This window comes from Harmonia axyridis, chromosome 5 (assembly GCF_914767665.1).
Source record: "Harmonia axyridis chromosome 5, icHarAxyr1.1, whole genome shotgun sequence".
NCBI lineage: Eukaryota > Metazoa > Arthropoda > Insecta > Coleoptera > Coccinellidae > Harmonia > Harmonia axyridis.
The window spans coordinates 37,001,187-37,024,987 of NC_059505.1; the positions used below are offsets into that span (position 1 = coordinate 37,001,187).

General features: G+C 35.4%; 1 protein-coding gene across 1 annotated transcript in view; it reads right to left on the bottom strand.

Moving 5' to 3' along the window:
• The window catches only part of LOC123680669 (cytochrome P450 306a1), a 29,184-nt gene extending 5,660 nt beyond the window's left edge, over positions 1–23,524 (bottom strand). The window contains exons 1-2 of the mRNA XM_045618675.1: positions 23,350–23,524; positions 4,738–5,053 (exon numbers count right to left, since the gene is read on the bottom strand). Of these exons, the coding sequence (XP_045474631.1) occupies positions 4,738–5,053 (316 nt within the window). The 5' untranslated portion in view covers positions 23,350–23,524. The remainder of the gene's footprint in view (positions 1–4,737; positions 5,054–23,349) is intronic.
• Positions 23,525–23,801: the final 277 nt, after the last annotated feature.

Consider the following 23,801-nt stretch of genomic DNA (forward strand, 5'->3'; position numbering starts at 1 on the left):
ATACATTTTTTTGGAAACATTTCTTTTGACGAAATGAAAAAGCATACTTAGAAAGTTTGACTGTTGCCATTTCAATTTTATTTCGACACCGAACTATGGAAGAAAACTACTATGAATTATCATCAAATAAAGACCAAATCATAAACACCAAGAATCACGATCACCACACCAGAATGAAGGACAACATTTCATACTCTAAAGAAAACCCAGAATGTGCACATTTTAAACGGATTGAAAATGTTCTATAGATTTCCCGAGCATTTGAGCACACTATCCAGTGCAGACTTCAAAAATAAGATAAAAAATTAGTAGAAGGTTCAACTTAGTAGAAGAATTTATCCCCACAAGTTTCAACAAACTTGTGTGTGGCACATTTTAGCATGTTTGTCTATATATGTGAATAAATTTATTAGTCGTACAACTTTGCTTTCGCTCTTTTGCAATCGATGTCTCTAGCGGTAAGTGGTAGGTGAAATAAATAGATCGAAGATATCATACAATAACCTTAGATATTTGTTAACATAACGCCATCGAAATATTAGTCAATTTGTGTCTGCATCAAAACGTTATTCTCGATAAAACATGTCAACTTACGAACGAAATTCTCATCATTTGTGGGAGGTTTTCATTTTCTGCTCGATAATAAGAAATCTGCGGCTGAGGCTCATCGAATGCTCTCAAGTACCTATGGTGAGGCCGCTATTAGTGTGAAAACGTGCCGAGAGTGGTTTCAGCGCTTCAAGAACGGTAATTTTGAAGTCGAAGATGCAGAACTGGAGGCATCACTTGATCAAGACTCATGTGAAACGCAACAAGAATCAGTTGGATCATTGGGAGTGATGCAAAAAGCCATTTCAAAACGCCTGAAAGTCATGGAAATGATTCAGAAACAAGGAAATTGGTTGCCGTAGGAGTTGAAGCCCAGAGATGTTGAACGGCGTTTGTTTGCTTGTGAACAGCTGATTGAAAGGCAAAGACAGAAAGGATTTCTCCATCACATTGTGACTGGAGACGAAAAATGGGTTCATTACGATAATCCCCAGCGCAGAAAATAATAGGCATAACCCAGCCATGCTTCCACGTCGACGGCCAAACCGAATATTCACAGTTCCAAAGTCATACTCAGTATTTGGTGGGACCAGCTCAGCGTAGTATATTATGAGGTGTTAAAACCGACTTAAACAGCCACAGGCGATCGTTATCGAACGCAATTAATGCGTTTGAGCAGCGCATTGATAGAAAAACGGCCGCAATACAACGAGAGACATGATAAAGTGATTTTGCAAGACAATGCTAAGACCCCATGTTGCGAAAGTGATCAAGACATATTTGAAAATGTCGAAATAGGAAGTCCTAGGTTGTCAAATGTAATTTACATTTTTTTTTACATTTATACGCTTTGCTGATGCCTATTGTAAAATTTTGGGGAAATAAATTAATATGAATATGAAATCATCTGGAAAAATCTACATAGTTTGTACTGCAATCAACTGATAGATCACATAGCCAACAGCTTATAAATCCATTCACCACTGAGAAGAAATATTAATGAAATAATGTCGAATACCAATTCAAATTAATAAGTAAATCTATGAAATCTGGAGAATTGTCATGAATAATAATCAATAATAAATGTAATATAGTCGGAATAGTAAAAAAATCGAGGATCTAAAAAAGCAAAACAAAAATGCATCTCGCCCCCCAATCCACCGACGCCAATGGTTCGCAATTCAAGATTACCATCGGAAGCGAAAAGGCCATTAATCTTGAATAATTTCGGTGAAATGTACAGTATTAATTTCCCCTCCCCCGGTTCAAGAAGCCTGGGACCCCTCAGTGTTCGGTTCAACGACCGACACCATAGAACATCTCATTTGGTTCTGCACTGGGTCAGTGTGCCAGTTCCAGCAGCCTGCGTTCGATCGTACGCACACGTTGGATATTTTCGACAGTTCCCCCGAAGATTTTTGGCCTATCATCTACGACGGCCCCCAGGTGGTACCGCTGTTGCTAGGCCGAAAATCGAACTCGCACGCACTTGGTGATTTTGAAAGAAAACCGGAACGGTTCTTCTTCTTCTTCTTGCTTTCGGCAGTACTTTCTTGATGAATAGGTACGGATGATCTTAGAGATTGGAGAGAGAGAGGTTAAAAACTGGCGTAATCGTTGGTGCGGTTAGGTTAGGAGATTTGGCAAAAAAGCGGATCTGTAGAATGAGATCTGATTATACTGGCTGTCTACGAATCTTTATCGCATTCAAAAAAAGATGAAGTAACTACACTTTTCTATGACTCAGAGAACAAATCTTTATAAAAGTTCTAAACTAATTTGTTTCAATAGAGCAATAGAGCTGTAACCTGTTATTTGCCATCTTTGACGTACAGTGATTATATCATCGAATTCTTTTAGCAGATTCTTTTGCTTCCGCCGTTTTTTTCCGAAATTCGAATCTTAATCGTAAGAAACTGGTAATAAATATATGATTCAAAGTATTGTCCATCGCTGGCCGATATTTTCTTCCATCTTTCGGGCAGCGTACGAATCCCGCGTTGAAAAAACTGGTCATCTTTTGAAGCGATCCACGAATCTATCCAATTTTTTACTTCTTCATAAAACCGAAAGTGCTTCTCAGCCAGGCCGTGTGTCATTGATCGAAACAAGTGATAGTCCGAGGGAGCAACGTCTTTAGAATACTGCGGGTGGTGTAGGACTTTCCATTTCAACGTTTCCAAGTATGTTTGACCACTTTCGCAACATGGGGTCGAGCATTGTCATGCTGTAAAATCACTTTATCATGTCTCTCGTTGAATTGTCTTCCAATACTCGGCTCAAACGCATTAATTGCGTTCGATAACGATTGCCTGTGAATGTTCAAGTCGGTTTTAACAACACATAATACACTACGCCGAGCTGGTCCCACCAAATACTGAGCATGACCGCCAAAGATTTTTGGCCTATCATCTACGACGGCCTCCTGATGGTACCGCTGTTGCTAGGCCGAAAATCAAACTCGTACGCACTTGGTGATTTTGAAAGAAAACCGGAATGGTTCTTCTTCTTCTTCTTGCTTTCGGCAGTACTTTCTTGATGAATAGGTACGGATGATTTTAGAGATTGAAGAGAGAGAGGTTAAAAACTGGCGTAATAGTTGGTGCGGTTAGGTGAGATTTGGCAAAAAAGCGGATCTTTAGAATGAGATCTGATTATACTGGCGAATCTATATCGCTAGACCCATTCGAAAAAAAAAATGAAGTAACTACACTTTTCTATGACTCAGAGAACAAATCTTCATAAAAGTTCTAACCTTACCTAACCTTATTTGTTTCAATGGACCAATAGAGTTGTAACCTGTTGTAAGAAAAGAATTATCGACTTTGTAACAAGATCAGAGGAATAATGTATTAGGTAAAAAGTCACTCAAAGATGTTATTAAGTTCTTCATTAAATTTGGCCTAGCTTTCGGTCATTTACATGGCCATCTTCAGGGAAAATTAATCTGAACCTAACAATGAAAAATTAGGCAGATCCATAACAATGAGAGTCACTTTTTAATAAAACTTCCTGGTCATAAAATTAAAATCTCATAAATAGGTATAATCCACAATTCAATTATCTTTAAAGTACCTGTATGTAACCTGTATTTTTTATCTTCGACGTACAGTGATTATATCATCGAATTATTTTAAGATTTTTTCGCTTCTCCCGTTTTTTTCGAAATGACCCACAAATCGATCCAATTTTTACTTCTTCATAAGACCGGAAGTCTTGGTCAGCCAGGCCTTGTGCCATTGATCGAAACAAGTGATAGTCCGAGGGAGCAACGTCTGGAGAATACGGCGGGTGACGTAGGACTCCACATTTCAACGTTTCCAAGTATGTCTTGACTACTTTCGCAACATGAGGTCGTGCATTGTCATACTGTAAAATCACTTTATCATGTCTCTCGTTGTATTGCGGCCGTTTGTCTTTCAATGCTCGGCTCCAACGCATTAATTGCGTTCGATAACGATAGCATGTGATTGTTTCAGTCGGTTTTAACAAAACATAATACACTACGCCGAGCTGGTCCCACCAAATACTGAGAATGACCTTGGAACCGTGAATATTCGGTTTGGGTGTCGACGTGGAAGCATGGCCGGGATATCCCCATGGGTTTCTGTGCTTGGGATTATCATATTGAACCCATTTTTCGTCTCCAGTCAAAATGCGATGCAGAAATCTCTTCCGTCTTTGCCTTGCAAGCAGCTGTTCACAAGCAAACAAACGCTATTCAACATATCTCGGTTTAAACTCGTATGGCACCCAATTTCCTTGTTTCTGCATAATTCCCATGACTTTCAGGCGTTTTGAAATGGCTTGTTGCATCACTCCCAATGATTCTGCCAATTCATGTTGCGTTTGACACGAGTCTTGATCAAGTAATGCCTTCAATTCTGCATCTTCGAAAAACTTCTCTCTTTGACCGACATGGTGGTCAAACCTGAGACTTCTTGAGTGAAGAGTTGAATAGTAGCTCGAATACCTTTCAGAAAGAAATAACTCGGTAAAAGTCCTATCATGCGTCTTAAAAAGAAGGTAGCTTGATATGTATTTCATTTTCAAAAGGGTACCTAGATTCTTTTTCATAGAAAAAAATTGAAGAAGTAATCTTGTAACTAGATATTTTTTGAAAGGTATTCTCTACCTTATATTTAATGAGCTTTACAAAAAAATTAATCAACTGATAAATAAACTCACCACATCCTTTCATCAAACCGTGAGTGATATATAGAGGAGCTCTCCCTGTAGTTGCTTCCTTAGAAAGAACCTTCTTGATCAGCTTTGCATCAGAAAGAACCACGGTATAAATACCTCCCATATAAAGACCATAGATAGGTCCGTATCTTTTGGCAAAGTCATGCAGAGTTTTGTATGGTTTTTTGGGATCCAACCAGAACAGCGAGCCTATAATTGGGATGTTCCATGGTCCTGGTGGAAGGAATTGGTTTCGTTTTCGCCACCACGACAAAAAGAGGACGACAAGGATCAAACCAATGAGGAACGTTGATGTCATCTGAAAAGAAAAATTGGATATGAGTAACTAATAGCTCTCTTGGCATGTGATTCTTCTCAGAAGCACTGTTAGGCTCAACATCATGGCTCAGAAACTATGCCTATCTAATATTCGAGGTGTGATACGTACAGGAAAACACTGGAAAAATACAACAAAAATCTTCGTGAAAAGAAAAATATATGTCTCTATGACATTTCATTCTTTGAAAAACGTAATCTCAACTTTGAACATATTCCAAATATGTGAGAATCTTCATTTTCACTCACAAAACAATTTTAGTTGGTGTCATTGGTTAATGTTTATAGATTTTTTTGGATTGAATTGAGTAGAATTGATTTGCAAGACTTATTAGAATCTGCGAGATTATATTTTGTTGAATGTTAAGTTTAGTTGTTTCAAGATACAAAATTGCTAATTGATCCTTAAGAAGCTATGATTTAACATCTTCAAATTTCTTTTCGAGAGGAATATTAGAGATCTTTGACCAATGCCAGTTAGGGATTCACGGCTTGGCTTGATTTTCAAGCTACTTAGCTTGAGCTTGACTTGATTTTTAGCATTGTGTAGTGTCACATCCATGAAAAAATGATGAAATGAGAAGAAACCTTGCATAAAACTCTTTTATTTATTAAACTTATTGCATAGAAGAACCGAAAATATGAACTCTTTTGAAATAGAAACATGAATTTAATCAATATAAAACGTAACAAAATAAAAAATAATAAAAAATAAAGTTTCTTAATATTGAGAAACCTCCAGGCTTTGTTTGATTTCATAATTTTCCATCCAGGATCTAAGACATATGAGCCATCTTATGGATTTTTCGCCTAACATATTGCGAATTTTTGTTACTGTAAGAGCAGCTCTTGAAAATTGTCTTTCAAACAGGAGCTGAAGATGTTGGCGTTGATAAAAAAACCTTTGGTTTGGAAACATATTTCTGAAACTACCAAAATCTACCAATAGATTTCATAGAAATGTGATAAAACTACTAATAAAGTCACACAGTCTCTCGGCGCTCGAGGAATCCCCATATTCAGTCTAAGCGCGCACGAGATTGCAGAAATATATGCCGTTCGACGCGTGTATATCAAGCTCAAGTAATAACAAGTAGCTTGATATCAAACCAAGCAATAAATATCTAAAATCAAGTCAAGTCGAGCTCAATTATGTAATTTTTCACGAACTTGATTTTCGAGTCAAGTAGTTGGTTAAAATGTCAAGCTACTCGGCTTCATGAATCCCTAATGCCAGTATACCAACAAAATTAGAACAGGTGACAGTTGCAGTGTCAATACATATGCAGCCTATATGAAAATCCAATTATGTGGTATCCAAAACAGATACCAAGAATTGCATTTTAAAAACAAAATAAAAACCTTATCCTCCTATCTGAAACACTTTCTATTCTATTCTATTCCATTTCAGAAACATTTTCACCTTGTTGAGAATCCAAGTGAATACTTACAATTCAATTAATACTGTTCTAATCAGCTGTAATTCAATGTGGAAACAACCTAAATTTCACTCAACAAACTAAAACGAAATCGTCTCACTGTTTCACCCAACATATCCTAACAACTAATGAGAAAATTTTTCATGGATATACTTGCAAAAACCTATACGGGTAGATATCAATAATATCATCTCATGAATTTGAGATCCATGTAAATGCGGGCATAGTATTACAATATTCAACATAAATCTCGGTATCCAGTTCAATGTTCGTAAAGGAAACAAGGGCCTTGAAACTATTCGATCAGAGTATCAGTTTTACATTCCCCAAGCACATAGGGGTCTCTCTAACAGAAAAAGTGGGAATCTTCATCGATATTCCTATATGCTTTTATAATCATAAACCATAAAAAAATCCATGAGCTTAGAACTTGTAGTATTGAATGGAAAGAAGTTGAGCAATTCTGGCATAAGAATTTCGTTTCTATTTTGAATATTATCCCAGTGAACATCTACTTCCTAGAAGTACCACACTAGTACCTTCTATGAGATAGCTAAAGGCACGGTAAGGTAACAAAAAGAGCTGAATTCTTTATGCCAATGAAAACAAAATTACACTTATAAATTACCGTTTATTCTTCATCATATTGATAGTACTTCAGCGGTACTTTCACAAGATGTAAAAGAGCACGAAAAATGTACTTCCTGCATATCAAGAGCAGAAAAATAACAACGAAGCACTGTCTATACGTGTGGAACTAACAGTATCTTGTTGATTCTCTCCAATAGAAAGCTATTAAAAGAGAAAGAAAAAAAAAACAATCTGAAATATCATAAAAAGTCACAATGAATCATATTTGCTCGGAATTGGTGGAGAGAATAAATAAGAGAAGAAATTAATGAAACCATAATTCAGTAGATTCGTAATCCTAAAATTAATTGAAGGTATAGTTGAATTGAAATATTAGTTCCGTGGTAGTCCTATTTATGAAAGGAAAGAAAATAAAACATTCCGATATTTCTCCTTGGTCAATTTTGAACTCATGGTAGAATAGCAATGCCTTTTTGCTTTTGTATAATAAATAACTATATTTCACGAATGTTAGTACTATGGTGGTTCTTTCATGGTGAGGGAAAAGAGGAAATAGATAAAAATAGTGTGACATAATGAAGAAAAATAATTCGAATGAAGTTTTTACTTGGATGATATGCTGACAACTCGGTAAAAAAGGAAAAAAGAAAGGCATTTATAACTCATCAGCAATTCTTGATCAAAAGGATAGTATATAAAGGATAGGGAGAAAAAATGAAGTACAAATAGAAAGCATATTGCGGTATTTTCAATGAAGAAAAATTTCAGTTGCAGAGTAACTATAACCCTTCTGTCAAAATGGTAGATAGTACCTTGGTAGAGATAACTTATTGAAAGCAAAAACCAAAATAGAAATCAGAAAAGCTATGAATAGTGTATATTGTAACGAGAGAAATTCCTTAATTGTATCAAAGAATCCAATCCGACAATTCTGTCATAATGTAAAGTAGTACCGGGGTAGGGAAAAATTAATAGGAATAATAAATCAACATGAAAATCAAGAGAAGATACGAATAATGTTTTATAATATAACGAGAGAAATTCCAAAACTCAAAGAGTCTCTAATACGACAATTCCATCCAAATGTTAAGTAGTACCTCAGTAGAGAAATATTATGGAAAATAATAAATCAAAATGGAAAGCAAGGGAAGTTAAAAATAATGTCGTATACTCGTATTTTAACGAGAGAAATTCCAAAATTCCATCAGAGTATCTTATGCGACAGTACCTTCCAAAAGTCAAGTAGTACCTTAGTGGAGAGAAATTTCAACATAAAATAAATAAAGGGTATGAATAATATTGTATGCTGATAGTAGAAAAGTACCATTCAATCGTCTTTAATCTGTCAATTCCGTCGAAATGTAGTACCTTGGTAGAGATAAATTATTGGAGATAATGAACCAAACTGGAAATTAAGAAAAGGTACGAATGATCTTGCATACTGACATGAAATAATTCCATCGAACTATCTCTTATACGAAAATTCCGTCGAAATGTTAGGTAGTACCTTGGTACAGAGAAAAAATAAAATGTAAATAAAAAAAATATATGAATAATATTGTATATTGATACAAACGAATACCATCGAAGCGTCTTTAAACCGCCAATCCCGTCGAAATGTTAGGTAGTACCTTGGTATGGAGAAAATGAAAAAGGAAATAAAGAAAAGATATTAATGATGTTGTACATTGATACGAAAAATTCCATCGAAGCGTCTCTTATCTGCTAATTCCGTCGAAATGTTAGGTAGTTCCTTGGTATAGAGTAACTATAAAATTGAAATAAAGGAAAGATATGAATAATGTTGTATATTGATACGAAAAATACCATAGAAGCGTCTCTAATCCACCAATTCCGCCCAAACTTCAAGTAGTACCTCAGTAGAGAGATATTTCTACTTGGAAATAAATAAAAGGTACGTATAATATTGTATATCGGTACTAGAAAAATACCATCCAATCGTATCTAATCTGTCAATTCCGTCGAAATGTTAGGTAGTACCTCGGTAGAGATGAATAATAACTAGAATAAATAATGAATGATCGAAGAGTCTCTAATCCGACAATGCCATCCAAATGTTAAGTAGTACCTTAGAAGAGAGAAATTCTAGCGTGGAAATAAATAAAAGGTACAAATAATATTGTATATTGATACTAGCAAAACACCATCCAATCCTCTCTAATTTGTCAATTCCGTCAAGATGTTGGGTAGTACTTTAGTAGAGATAAATTATTGGAAATAATGAACCAAAACTGGGAATGGGAATGGAAACTGAGAAAAGGTAGAAATAATCTTGTATATTGATACAGAAAAATACCATCAAAGCACTCTAGTCCGCCAATTCCGTCGAAATGTTAGGTAGTACCTTGGTTTAAAGAAAATAGAAAATGGAAATAAAGGAAAGATATTAATAATGATGTATATTGATACGTAAAAATTTCATCAAAGCGTCCCTAATCCGCCAATTCAGTCGAATTGTTAGGTAGTACCTTGGTAGAGATAAACTAATGGAGATAAGGAATCAAAATGGAAATTAAGAAAATGTACAAATAATCTTGCTTATTGATACGTAAAAATTCCATCGAAGCGTCTCTAAATAACCAATTTCGTCGAAATGTTAGGTAGTACCTTGGTATAAAGAAAATTAAAAATGGAAATGAAGAGAAGATATGAATAATCTTGTATATTGATACGGAAAAATTCCATGGAAGTTCTCTAATCCGCCAATTCAGTCGAAATGTTAGGTAGTACCTTGGTATAGAGAAAATAAAAATGGAAATAAAGAAAAGATAAGAATAATGTTGTATATTAATACGTAAAAATTTCATCCAAGCTTCTCTAATCCGCCAATTCCGTCTAAAAGTTAGGTAGTACCGAGATCGGCCGGTGCATCCATTCAGCATCGGGTACTGTTGCACCAGTCAAACGCGCGCGAGGTCGTCGGCACAGAGCAAGATCAAGTGGCATTTGAGCGCTCAATTATGGGAACGTTCAACCGGGAATCTCCTGGTACGATTTCCATTAAGCGGCCTGAAAATAAAAGCGAGAAGGAATAAGAGTGTTCGCTCATTTTTCCGTGCTGTGCCTCCGTCTGGGCTACGGAATTCAATGAACCCCGTCGGCTGCGAAGCGGTCGTCCTTAGATTTTCATAAAAAAGGTTTCGTTGCCCCGACGGTAACTGACCCTTAAACGATGATAAAATCGAGAAGATTCCACAGATCCAACTGGCGGATGGCTCTCTCCGCGCTCGTTTTCGTCGCGGCCTCAGATCCTGGTGGTGCGGTTGGATCGGTCTGGTCCTTCGCATCGGATTTGTATTTGGTCTTCAGTCGAGAAAAATTTTTTTCGTCATTGTCGGAAAATTATATTTTCTACAAGGATTGTATTCGCTAATAGAACCAAATTTTGTATATAAAAGGTTTTTCAATGCGAGATTTCTTTTTCTTCTTCTTTTGGTGCCTATCCATTCTGGATGTTGGCTAACATGATGGCGACATGATTTCTTTTTGATATTAAAAAAATATATACATAGGCGTACAATTTTGATTCCACCGTTTTTTCCGAAATTCGAGGATTTATTGTGAAAAACTGGTTATACATTTATGGTTCAAAGTATTGTCTATGGCTGGCCACTACTTTCTTCCATCTTTCGGCAGCGTACGAATCCCGCGTTGAAAAAACTGGTCATCTTTTTAAGTGATCCACGAATCGATCCAATTTTTTACTTCTTCAAAAGACCGGATATGCTGGTCAACCTGGCTTTGTGCCATTGATCGAAACAAGGGATAGTCCAAGGCAGCAACATCTAGATAATACGGCGGATGAGGAAGGACTTTCTATTCCAACGTTTCCAAGTATGTCTTGACCACTTTCGCAACATGGGATCGAGCATTGTCATGCTGTAAAATCACTTTATCATGTATCTCGTTGTATTGCGGCTGTTTGTCTTTCAATGCTCGGCTCAAACGCATTAATTGCGTTCGATAACGATCGTCTGTGATCGTTTCAGTCGGTTTTAACAACTCATGATACACTACGCCAAGCTGGTCCCACCAAATACTAAGCATGACTTGGAACCATGAATATTCGGTTTCGCCGTCAACGTGGAAGCGTGGCCGGGATAACACCTTATCTTATTGTATGGTATTGTCATGACAGCTTCAAAAGTGACAACTGCCCAGTTAACGAGTTATTCAAAATGAAATCACTCATTGGAAATCCTTTCAGTTAGCCAACAAAGTTTCCCTTGACTCCTTACTTTCTTATTTCTGATGCAAAAATGTCGACGGAATTTAGCTCATCAGAGGCTTAACTCATGTTCAATGACGAAGAATTTGACTTTAAAAGTTTTTGGCTTTTTATGGATTTTCATTCTGCTATTTTAAATTAATTAGAAGCATACTGCATTTTTTCACAACACTTTGTAATTTTGTTTTCAATATACCAAAACTGCAAAGTCCTAGCTTTAGGATTCGAATAAATTGGTCAATTTCAATTCTGAATTGTCAATTCTTTTTTCGTCTTGATGGGTACTAAACTAGTAACCGCAGAAATTTTTTGAGTCTTTCAACTCCACAGCTAATTTTTTCTGAAATATGCTCTTCCAAAGAAGTTACAACAAGAAACCTTTTGGATACCTAGTTGGCAACTGATACCAGATCTTCGATTTAAAAAAATTCAATTTACCGAAAAAACAATTGTTGTATATTATGTATCAGAAACAGTATCTAAGCGATCGAAGATTGTCAATTATTTTTTTCTGAGATCAGAAGTTCTAAACGTTCATCTCATAATAATTATGATTTAACAACTAGAAATACCAGTGTTGCAGGACACTGTATTACCAGATTAAAACAGCAATAACCTACATTTCCTACATTAGTGTGAGGATAAATAAAACTACAATCATTTTAATAAAAAAAAAACAAAATAAACATTCACAACATTGCTCTTGAAAATACCATTCAAATATAACAATAAATGAAATATAAGGCGAATCGAAAAGTCCAGTTTTTTGAGTAGATATGCGACAATAAATGAATCATGGCTCCATCATTTCACTCCGGAGTCCAATCGACTGTCAACTGAGTGGACTGCACACAATGAACCTAATCCAAAACGAGGAAAACACAACAATCAGCTGGCAAGGTTATGGCATCAGTATTCTGGGACGTGCAAGGTAAAATTTTCATTGATTACCTCCAAAAGGGCCAGACCATCAACAGTGATTATTATATAGCGTTATTGGATCGGTTAAAGGATGAAATCGTTAAAAAACGGCCCCATTTGAAGAAAAAAAGGTGCTGTTTCATCAAGACAATGCGCCGTGTCACAAATTAATGAAAACAATGGCGAAATTGAATGAATTGGGCTTCGAATTGCTTCTGCATTCACCGTATTCGCCAGATCTGGCCCCCAGCGACTTTTTCCTGTTCTCAGGCCTCAAAAGAATGCTCGCTGGAAAAAAATTTAGCGTCAATGAAGAAGTAATCGCCAAAACTGAGGCCTATTTTGAAGCGAAAGATAAATCGTACTACAAAAATGGTATCGAAAAGTTGGAAGATCGCTATAATCGCTGTATCGCCCTCGAAGGCAACTATGTTGAATAATAAAATCGAATTTTGCCAAAAAAATGTGTTTTACTATGGTAGACCGGGGACTTTTCAATTGGCCTGTTAGGTAATGTTGATTCTAATTGTATACAACATTGCATCCCATCCAAATACAACAACGAACAAAATAATGTTAATTCTAATTGAAACAAATCCAAAGATCGACCCAACAAGTGAAATCTTATTATTGATCGCTTCGAGTAGAACACAACAGATGTAACGTAGAAGCCTTCACAATCGACTCCTATTGATAAACCAGAATCATTCATGTAAAGGATCGATGAAAAAAAAAGAACACACAGCGTCTATTATTAACCAGCGACCTTGCCCTACTTTTCATTAGAGCATATTTATAATTAAGTCATAATTACAAGTCGCGATAAATTTTTGTACGCATAAACGAGCCATTTTTATCGAATGGCACGCTCGTTAAAGATAATATTAATCCTTCGGACGGTAGTTTTTGTTTTTAGAATTGCTCCTTTACAGAATTCATATCGATATAATCGATTCATCTGAGAATGAGGAGATGCAGAATGTGAACACGTGAAAATCGTCTGGAGTTGTTCCTTTTTGTTTTAGTTTTCAATATATTTTAATTTTTTTCTTTTATTTCACCTCATTTTCATTGAAAAAAAAAAAGAAAAAAAAAGTTTTAGATCTAAGAGAAGATATACAAATTAAGAGACAAGCTGAGAAACTTACGTGAATTTTTCACTTCATTATTTTTAAACAAAAATAGTTTTAAATCTTAGAGAAAATACACAAATTAAGAGAATTAACTAGCTGAAAACTGACATGAAGTCAAATCTCTGAGCTCTACGCTACAAATGTTCAATAGAGCTATCGCCCATATTGATCTGTTATTTTTTTATCATTTCACCTCACTAAAATCGTCTGAACTTATTCCTTTTGTTTTAATCCCCCAATACATTTTATTTTCATTAAACATAGAACAATAAACAAATGAAGACACAAGCTGGAAAACTATCTCATCAGTTTTCCCCTACAGTTGTTCAACAAGGGTTTCAGATGAGGAATTTCACATTTTCTTTTCATTCGTAATAAACTTAGGGTAATAAAAATAGATAGAGGGAGCATATTTCATTTTCTGTAAGCAAATTTTGTCTCCAACATGAACTATCAAATTTGACATGAAGCGCGTGGAAATGAAAACATATCAGTGATACGATATTTCACTAAATTTGCGAGTTTCTCCACAAAGAACGCAACTCTTATGTCCCACAGTGAATCAACATTTCATATTAACTCAAAATATATTGAAAAATACCTAAATATGTCAGAAATTCAGAAAACAAACTTCAAGCGCGCCAAACGACGTGAAACAACCGATGACACTAGGACAGCAAAAGTTGTCAAACCTTGGATTTCAGCAGGTAGATACTCAAAATAAAAAATATTCTGCTTATTATAAATTCGACAATTAGGAAAAATATCAGATTCCAAATATTCAAATTTGCATATTTAATTGAGAATCACTCAAATAAATATATTTCATTCAATATAATATACATTGATAATGATATAGTAAAATAGTGGATTTGAAAATATATCACAATCCGACAACGTAAATTAACCATGTTGGGGACATGTAAAAATTGCGTATACTCCCTCTATCTATGTTTATTACTCTATAGTATTGAGAAATATTCGTTAAAAGTCATGTTCAAATATAGAATAGGGATCGTATGTTTCACCCCTTTCAAATGTAACAAGAAAATTGAAAAAATATTCATAGGTATCTTTTTCATTGGTAAAGCATGTCCAACTCTCCAGCAATTTCAATAAAGAAATGAAAAGGAACGACCTGAGAATTTTTGTTTACATGAAAGACAAGTACTCAAAAATATAAAATCTACAAAGAAATATATAATATTCAAAAAAATCTTGAGAAGTTTCTCGAATTTTTCAACCTTCACGTCGAAAGTGTTAGATTTCACATAATCCTCATCATTTTGGTGATAAAACTTGTAACGCCAGCTTTACAAAGATCTAAACGAACTGAATCGATCAACACTTCACACTTATATCAGACAAAAAAAAATATAAAGTAGGTATATAAGACAAAAAGACAAAAAATTAATTTTAAAATTTTACAAAATCGAATCTGTATAGAAAACCACCTCTCTACCAAACGTACGCGACCAAACTGATCTAAAATTAAAAATCGAATTCCCAGAATCTCTGTCCTGTATCTCTAATATCACACCCTTGAACCTGAGAGCGAATCTGCAAACAGAAAAGAAGATTGCAACCCAATTAAACGTTAAAGTGGCACACGACCCAGTTATGGGACGTCTAAAAAGCGATTGCTTGACTTTATAATATACAATAATACTTTCTTGACATGGAGGTGTCTTGCCTACCGTGCACTGACCTCCTGATTTCACTAGCATTCGACCTTTCTCTGACGGAGGAAGAGGGCGTTGATCTGCCGGAGACGCCATTGTGCATGCACGATGTCATTTCCTCGACTCTGTGATCAACCTCGATTTCATCTCTTTGAATGCCGCGAATTTTGGTTGAGGATTCGGATATGGCGAGGCCAGTAAATGAAGAAAAAACATGCAAAGTTGGGAACACTGCAATATGGTACTCTATGGTTTATTACATAGAGTAATGAACATAGATAGAGGGAGTATATATGCAATTTTTACATGTCCTCAGCATGATTAGATTACGTTGTCGGATTGTGATATATTTTCAAATCCACAATTTTACTATATCGTTATGAATGTATATTATATTAGAATGAAATATGTTTATTTGAGTGATTCCCGATTAAATATGCAAATTTGAATATTTGAAATCCGATACTTTTCCTAATTGTCGAATTTATAATAAGCAGAATATTCATTATTTTCTGTATCTACCTGCTGAAATCCAAGGTTTGGCAACTTTTGCTCTCCTAGTGTCATCGGTTGTTTCACGTCGTATGTCGCGCTTGAAGTTTGTGTTTTGAATTTCTGATATATTTCAATATTTTTGATTCATTATGGGACATAAGAAGTGCGTTCTTTGTGGAGAAACTCGCGAATTGAGTGAAATATCGTATCACTGATATGTTTTCATTTCCGCGTGCTTATTGTCAAATTTGATAGTTCATGTTGGGGACAAAATTTGCTTACTGAAAACGACATATGCTCCCTCTATCTATGTTCATTACTCTGAGGTTTATTATATCCTTTTAAGATGCATAGAGTATATGATGTCGTCACTTACGCTAATCAAAATTAATCCTTTAAAGATGCATAGAATACCGGGTGATTCAAAAATACTTTGATATACTTCAGGAGGTGATTCCTCGCAATATTCTAATATGAATTGTCCAAATAAATATATGCCTTGACACGCTTCTTTTTCAAGATACAAGCACAGGGCGTTGTAGTTTCATTTTTATTTTGGTTTTTTTTAACTTTCGAAATACTGACCTAAATTAAAATAAAATCGGTATTGAGAGGTTTTTTGGGGTGTCGAATTCGAACCTGATGTTATTATTGCTCCAATTCGTAGGAGGCGCCACCTACACCTCTTTTTCTTAAAAAAAAGCTACCTTTGTTACAAATCGCTAAAACAACCGTTTCATTGATATTTGGACTTGAAAATTCCAAGTCTGATAATCAATGTGTGTTGAAGTTATTACCACTCTTTAGCATTTTTCACAAGAATGCTTAGAAAATGAATTTGTTCAAGTACTTTTGGTTTTTTGTAGGGAGCGCCACCTAACCTATAACTGTTTCCTCGTTTGAAGAGGTTAATACTTTTGGGTACGTCTATATATGACATTAACACTTTGGAAACATGACTAGTTTTCGAGATACAGAGTGTTGAAGATGAAAAATGTCATTTCTTTAAAGTAACATATCTCGAAGGAAAACATTGACTTTTTCACTACAAATATTGCTCACCTAAAAGGTGATAATTTCGGACTGGTTTTCAATAAAACTTATTGATAGACACGGGGTGAGTCAAACATTATTCAAAATTAAATTCGTTTAATTCATAATTCACCCTGTAATAGAAAGAGTCGTCGGTCAAATTTTCGAATTTTTTGTCATTACTCTTACACTATTATAATGTCAAAGAGTATTGACTTTGCTATGACCAGGTTTTGTGATACACAGGGCAATATATTAAGAGGTGAGACCCGTATTACAAAAATTGTCAAAAAGTTGTATAAAATGAAAATTTCATACAGTGTAACGGTAAAAGACACGTTTTTGTGTACTTATTGTTATTTTGTCATTGTACAATGAAAAAAATTGTACATCCGAAATCCTTAAGGGGGTTTACCACCACGTGGTTTTTCAGTCAAACTTTGGCACCCATTTATTTCCCCTCTGGCACTTCTGCGATGACCAAATAAAACTTCGTAGGGTATACGAAGTTGTACATTCATTTCATTTTCTTTCTTTTTTCGAAGCAAATAAGTAGAGGGCAGCACTGTACGAAGTCTCACAAAATTATAATTTAACCTCTTCTATAATGATTTTTGGTAGGTTTTCTTGAAAATTGAAAATAATTACTTTCTTCAATCTAGATTATTGCATTCGAAACGTGGTGGCTTGATTCTTCCTCTTCTCGACTTTGCAGAATGACATACAAACCCCAGAAAAAGACCGAAACATCATCCTCATCTCACTCCATTAATTCAAGCACGAAAATTGGACTCAGTAAGTGTATTTATTATTAGTGTTTATTTCCATCTTAAGATCTGGTTTGATCCACTCATCGGTCCTTTCCGTCGATTCAAACACATAATGATTTTTGATAGGGTATTTTCACGAATATTTTGAAAATATATCAGTGATTTGTACAAAGTACATATCATCAATTTTTTTGCTAAAAACGAAAATTTACCAAAATTTTTTTGTTTGTTTTCGTTCGAAAATTAAAAATATTAATTTTCTTCCATGTAGATTACTGTTTGAGGAAATTATGTGAAAACCCCATCAAAATTGGTGATTTATAAGAAGAAATATCTCTTATTTCGTTTTGAATTGAACAACCACGTGATGGTTTTTCCCTCTTGATAGCATTCGAAACGTGGTGACTTGATTCTTCCTCTTCTCAACTTCTCAGAATGACATTCAAACCACAGAAAAAGACCGAAACTTCATCTTCATCTCACTTCTCGAAAATTGGACTCGGCAAGTATATTATTAGTGTTTATTTCCATCTTAAAGTCTGGTTTGATCCACTCATCCACATTTTCTCCGCTAAATAAAACCATGGCGCCTCAGGTGCCAGTAATATCTCTTTGCAAATTGTTACCGACCCAGTTTTCGCGAGAGCCCCGGATCAAGAGATGTGCCACTATGATATTCGGAAGAGAGGCCTCATTGGATAATAGGAGGTCTCGATCGAGCGCCCCCCCGTAATTTTGGTCGATCACGCACAGGGGCAAGATGACATGAATTTATATCTCAATTATTTCGAGATCAGTTTTTTTTATCCTGTCTTAAAGTTACGGTTGATTACGGCCGATCTGTGTAATCGTTGATTACACGTGTTCACTCGATTCTTTGTTCTTGTTTCTTGAGGATGCTGGTGATGGGAGGTTTAGTTACGTTGCTTCTTTCGCACGGTTTATTCGTTGGTTATATACGACACTGTTTATATAAGGTGGAGTTAAAAGAAATCCATTATTTTCGCACGAAAAACAAGGCTTTAATTACAATGATTGGTATGTTCCGATTTAGGTCGAATATGCGCCGTTTTGTTCGAGAACTTGTTACCATTTTGAAGGTTATATCATTAAGTCTCTCTCATAGAAGCCCTGGTTCCTATTGGCAAAAAATTGAGACAGTCGATTTTCACAAGCCTCTGTTGGAGAGAATTTTTCACCAGCAAAATTGTTCGCCATGGACAGGAACAGATGGTAATCACTTCCTCCAATTGGTCCAAATGTTGACATTACAGTTCCGAGTTAACAGTTGTGCCGTAGGGAAGCAGCTCAAAGTAGATAATTCCCTGCCAATCCCACCAAACACACAGCAAAACCTTCCTGACCGTCAATCCTAGCTTGGCTACCGTTTCTACCTGCTCAACGCGTTTCGACCACGACCGTTTTCGCTTGACGTTGTCGTAAGTGATACACTTTTCATCACCAGACACCAACCTCTTCAAACATGGGTCGATTTTGTTGTGATTCAGCAGCGATTCGTAGTTAGAAATTCAGACCATTAGATTTTTTGCGTTAACTCATATGGTACCCATACAAGGAGCTTCTTCTTGAGACCAGCCTCGTGCAAATGGTTTCAAACGGATTTTTTGTGAAATCTTTACGATGTCTATGATTTTATCGACACTTTGCTAGTGTTCATCTTCGAAGCGCGCGCAAACTAAACTCAGTCAACTTATCACAAAACCGTCAGGAAAGTTTTTGTAGCACGAAATCTCATATTTCTATTGCCATCTAATGGAACATACAATGTGAGATGCAGATAACTAAAGCCATCTACTGGAAAAAGAATGGATTTTTTTACTACACCTAATATTCTTCCCGAAATTCATTAAATCTCTTAAGAATTCCAGCTTCAAATGTTTCAATTTTTGGGATCAATCTGTAGAAAAAAATATTTCCCTTATGCTTCACAAAAATCATTCATTTGTGAGGAGATAATTTTTCACGGGTATGATCTTCTTTAGATAATGTGTATCGACTTATCAAGATTATAGATAAGAGATGGTTACACATCCAAATAATTATCCCAGTTCACACTATAATATAATGAAGAATATTCTCTCACCTGTGAGTTGGTCCACTTCTGACAAACCAAAAATTCTCCTGATCGATATTTTTTTGGAATTTTTTAGACACAATGTAATTAGCTGTTTACTTTAATGGAAGCCAATATCGCTTTGATATTTAGTCGCAATATCGAAATTTGATAAGATACCACTTATTGATAAAGAATTCGTCCTCAAATTCGATTATGAACGGCCGGAAACACGATAACTCCCGAAGGAGAAGAACTAGAAACTTTATATTTGAGGGTAGATAGAAAATTCAATTTAATTCATTTTCCCAGATTCATTGTCTGCAGGTTCATTTTCTCAGATTCATCATTAAGGAGCTCTAAGACGTTTCAGATTTATTGCCGTGGAGCTGTCTCATATTCATTGTCCCAAATTCATTACCGCGAAGGCGGTCTTAGATCTTTGTTTCGGATACATTGTTGCGGATTTATTGTAGCAGATTCATTGTCCTAGATTCATTTTCCCAGATTCATTGTCTAAGATTTATAGTCACGGAGTTCTGAGACTCATTCATTTGGATTCATTGCCGCGGATTTATTGTCACAAATTCATTATCCCAGATTTATTTTCCACGATTCATTTTTCCAGTGTCATTATCCCAAATTCATCATCACGCAGCTCTGAGAGCCTTGCTTTCGGATTCATTACCACAGATTTATTGTTTCAGATTCATTGTCTTATATTTATTTTCCCAGATTCATTGTCGCGGAGCAGTGAGACCCTTTATTTCGGATTCATTGCCGTGGAGCTATTCAATGTATCAGATTCATTGGCGCGAAGTTCTAAGCAACTTTGTTTTCAATTGATTCTCGCGGATTTATTGTAGCAAATTCATTGTCCTAGAATCATTTTCCCTGATTCATTGTCTCAGATTTATTGCCACGGAGCAGATTCATTTTCCTAGAATCATTTTTCCAGATTCATTGTCTCAGATTTATTGCCACGAAGCTCTCAGACTCTTTCTTTCGGATTCATTCTCCACGATTCATTTTCCCAGAGTCATTGTCCCAAATTCATTAGCACGTAGCTCTGAGAGTCTTGCTTTCGGATTCATTGCCGTAGATTTATTGTCACAGATTCATTGTCCTATATTCATTGTCGCAGAGCTCTGAGACCTTTCGTTTTGGATTCATTACCGCGAAGCTGTTTCTTATTCGATGTATCAGATTCATTGGCACGGAGTTCTAGGACCCTTTGTTTTGAATTTGAATTGATTTTCACGGATTTATTGTAGCAGATTTATTGTCCCAGATTCTCGAAGATCTACGACTCTTTGTTTCTGATTCATTGCCTCGGAGCTATCTCTTATTCATTTTCCCAAATTCATTGCCTATTTGATAGTTCATATGATATATAATTCGAAATGGTTGCGAATCTCATCCGAAATTTCAAACTCAGTCGAGGTTTCTGCATCAAGGTTGAGAAAAGTAAAATCCAGAATTTCTTCTTCTAAACCGTATGTAGTTGCTATGTGCTTCAAGGAAGATCATCCTCGAAGTGGTCTAAGGTACTGCAGCCTCCTAACGAGGCTCTAAAAGTGGATGGGGAGAGATCTCGGAACGACGATTCGACTGTTAAACCGCGTTTTAAAAGTCAACGTGTAATGGTCAAGACTGGTTGGATAACCTCACGGGTAGCGGAATAAGGAGTTGTTGACCGACCATGGGGGTGAGCGATCGGTACCGTGATTCTTATGGTAATGAGACCATGGTAGTGGTCAGTGTCGAATAGAATCTTCGAGTCTTCGGATGCTGATCAAGGTGCGTTGATCTTGTTTCTTGCACTCAGGAGTGCTAGGTACTTTTCCACCAAGGAAAGATTCGCTTGTTGCTTATTGGGGTCTGGATGGCGCTTTCGATTTCATTCGAAGGTTGACATGGTCATTAAGTATCTTGCAGGCCAACGAAATGAAAAAAAATATATTTTCTTAATGTACATATGTAAAAAACGTTCTAGTTTTTGAGATGAAGTGAAAATTTAACGCCCAACATAGAAGTTTCTTTCTCCATGTTCGAATCAAATAAATTACATAACCTCACTTAACCTGGTATTCTGTAAAAGGACACTTAGTCAAAATGCGTCCAAACAACTGAGCCTTTATTATTGAAAATAATAATTAGTCATGGACATAGAGTAATTAACTCTGATAGAGGAAGTATGCGCAATTTTTACATGTTCCCAACCCCAACATGGTTAGGTTATTTTGTCGGATTGTGATATATTTTCAAATCCACAATTTTACTATATCGCTATAAATGTATATTATATTGAATGAAATATATTTATTTGAGTGATTCCCGATTGAATATGCAAATTTCAATATTTGGAATCCTATGTTTTTCCTGATTGTTGAATTTATAATGTGCAGAACATTTATTATTTTCTGTATCTATCTGCTGAAATCCAAGGTTTGGCAACTTTTGCTCTCCTAGTGTCATCGATTGTTACACGACGTTTGGAGCGCTTGTAGTTTGTTTTCTGAATTTCCGATGTATTTAGGTATTTATTTCAATATATTTTGAGTTGATATGAAACGTTAATTCACTATGAGACATAAGAAGTGCGTTCTTTGTGGAGAAACTCGCGAATTGAGTGAAATATCGTATCACTGATATGTTTTAATTTCTGCGCGTTTCATGTCAAATTTGAAAGTTCATGTTGGAGACAAATTTGCTCACTGAAAATGACATATCGTCGGCTAAGAGTGTAAATCTGCTATGTCTATAATGAACAATTTCACAGGAGACCAAAAAAACCGCACAGTACAGTGTTATAATAATAATAACAAGAGAGTTCATTCATGAAAATACATTCAATAGAGTTTATTGAATGTATTTTCATGAATAAACTCTCTTATCATTATTATTATAACAAGAGAGTTCATTCATGAAAATACATTCAATAGAGTTTATTGAATGTATTTTCATGAATAAACTCTCTTATCATTATTATTATAACACTGTACTGTACGGTTTTTTTGGTCTCCTGTGAAATTGTTCATTATGGACATAGCAGATTTACACTCTTAGCCGACGATATGCTCCTTCTATCTATATTTATTACTCTGACGATTTGACGAATCTGCCAAGTATTTTATACGAAAGATGTAGAGAGTTAGTTCCTTATTTTACTAAAGATTTATATGCTAAATACAGAGATGACCATCTTTATAATGGCTGTGTGAATGTTTTTACTCATAAACTGTGTCGAAATGCACCGATTCGAATACTGGTTTCGATCAACTTTTAAGATTTTTTGTGATGTAAAATCCACTACTGTGACTGAACTCTATGAATAATTCATATCGTATGATGTATAACTTCACCCAGTGAAGCTTGTGAGTGCAACAAAAACTCACTAGGAAAACAAACTAGGAAATTCCCACTCAATTTAGGCTCTACCACTGTTTCCGCTTCATATTTGCAAATTCAGCAACAAAATTTATTTCTCCGCAAAAGACAAGCATAACCTCACTTCCTAAGTTTACGCAAAAATCAATTTCTGTGATATTTTTGAGCTCTTGTTCTCCAAACCTCATCCTTTACCATTTCAATAAAATGTCTGTAATTTTTTACTTTTCATCCAGTAATGATTTCAAAACAGTTCGACTGATGATGAAAAGTCCAATGAACTTCAAAATTTCAGGGCAGGTTCGGATCTCAAATGCCAAGGTTCAGTTCAACAATAGGCAGAATCTGACTAGGGGTTGCGTAAATATGGGTTTTTGAAATTTTCTTTTCCTATCAATTTCGAAATTTCAAGGAATTCACTAACATTAATTTTCTATATTTAATTTCGTACGACAAGGAATAATACATCTCTTCAAATTGTACTCTAGGAAGAATTAATATACTTGTTTTTAGCTGAGGTGGAATAGTACCAGGCCGTCTTAGGGTTCTGGTCAACGTCCTAAAGCTGCATCGACTGATCTTTCCTATATTTGGAACGAGTCTCGGCTAACAAGGTCACACTCTTGAACCCGCCTTTAGAAGAATTTGATCTTTATGTAAATGTGATTTTTCAACCATTAATTCGCTAAAAAAAATGAGAAAAAATTAAGGAACTTATGCCGGTTGGTTCAAATTGGTATTCATGTAATTTTTCAAATATACTGAACATAATTAGGAATAACACTTCCTGATATGTGATAGGAACATAGAATTACGTGATACTTCCAATATCAGTTATAACTTTTTTGGAAACATCTTATCGAAGAAACGAAAGACCAAATAAAAATAATGGATGCATGCTTGCAGGTCGATTTTTCCTTTTCGTAATATGCCATTACATACCAGACAGAAATTC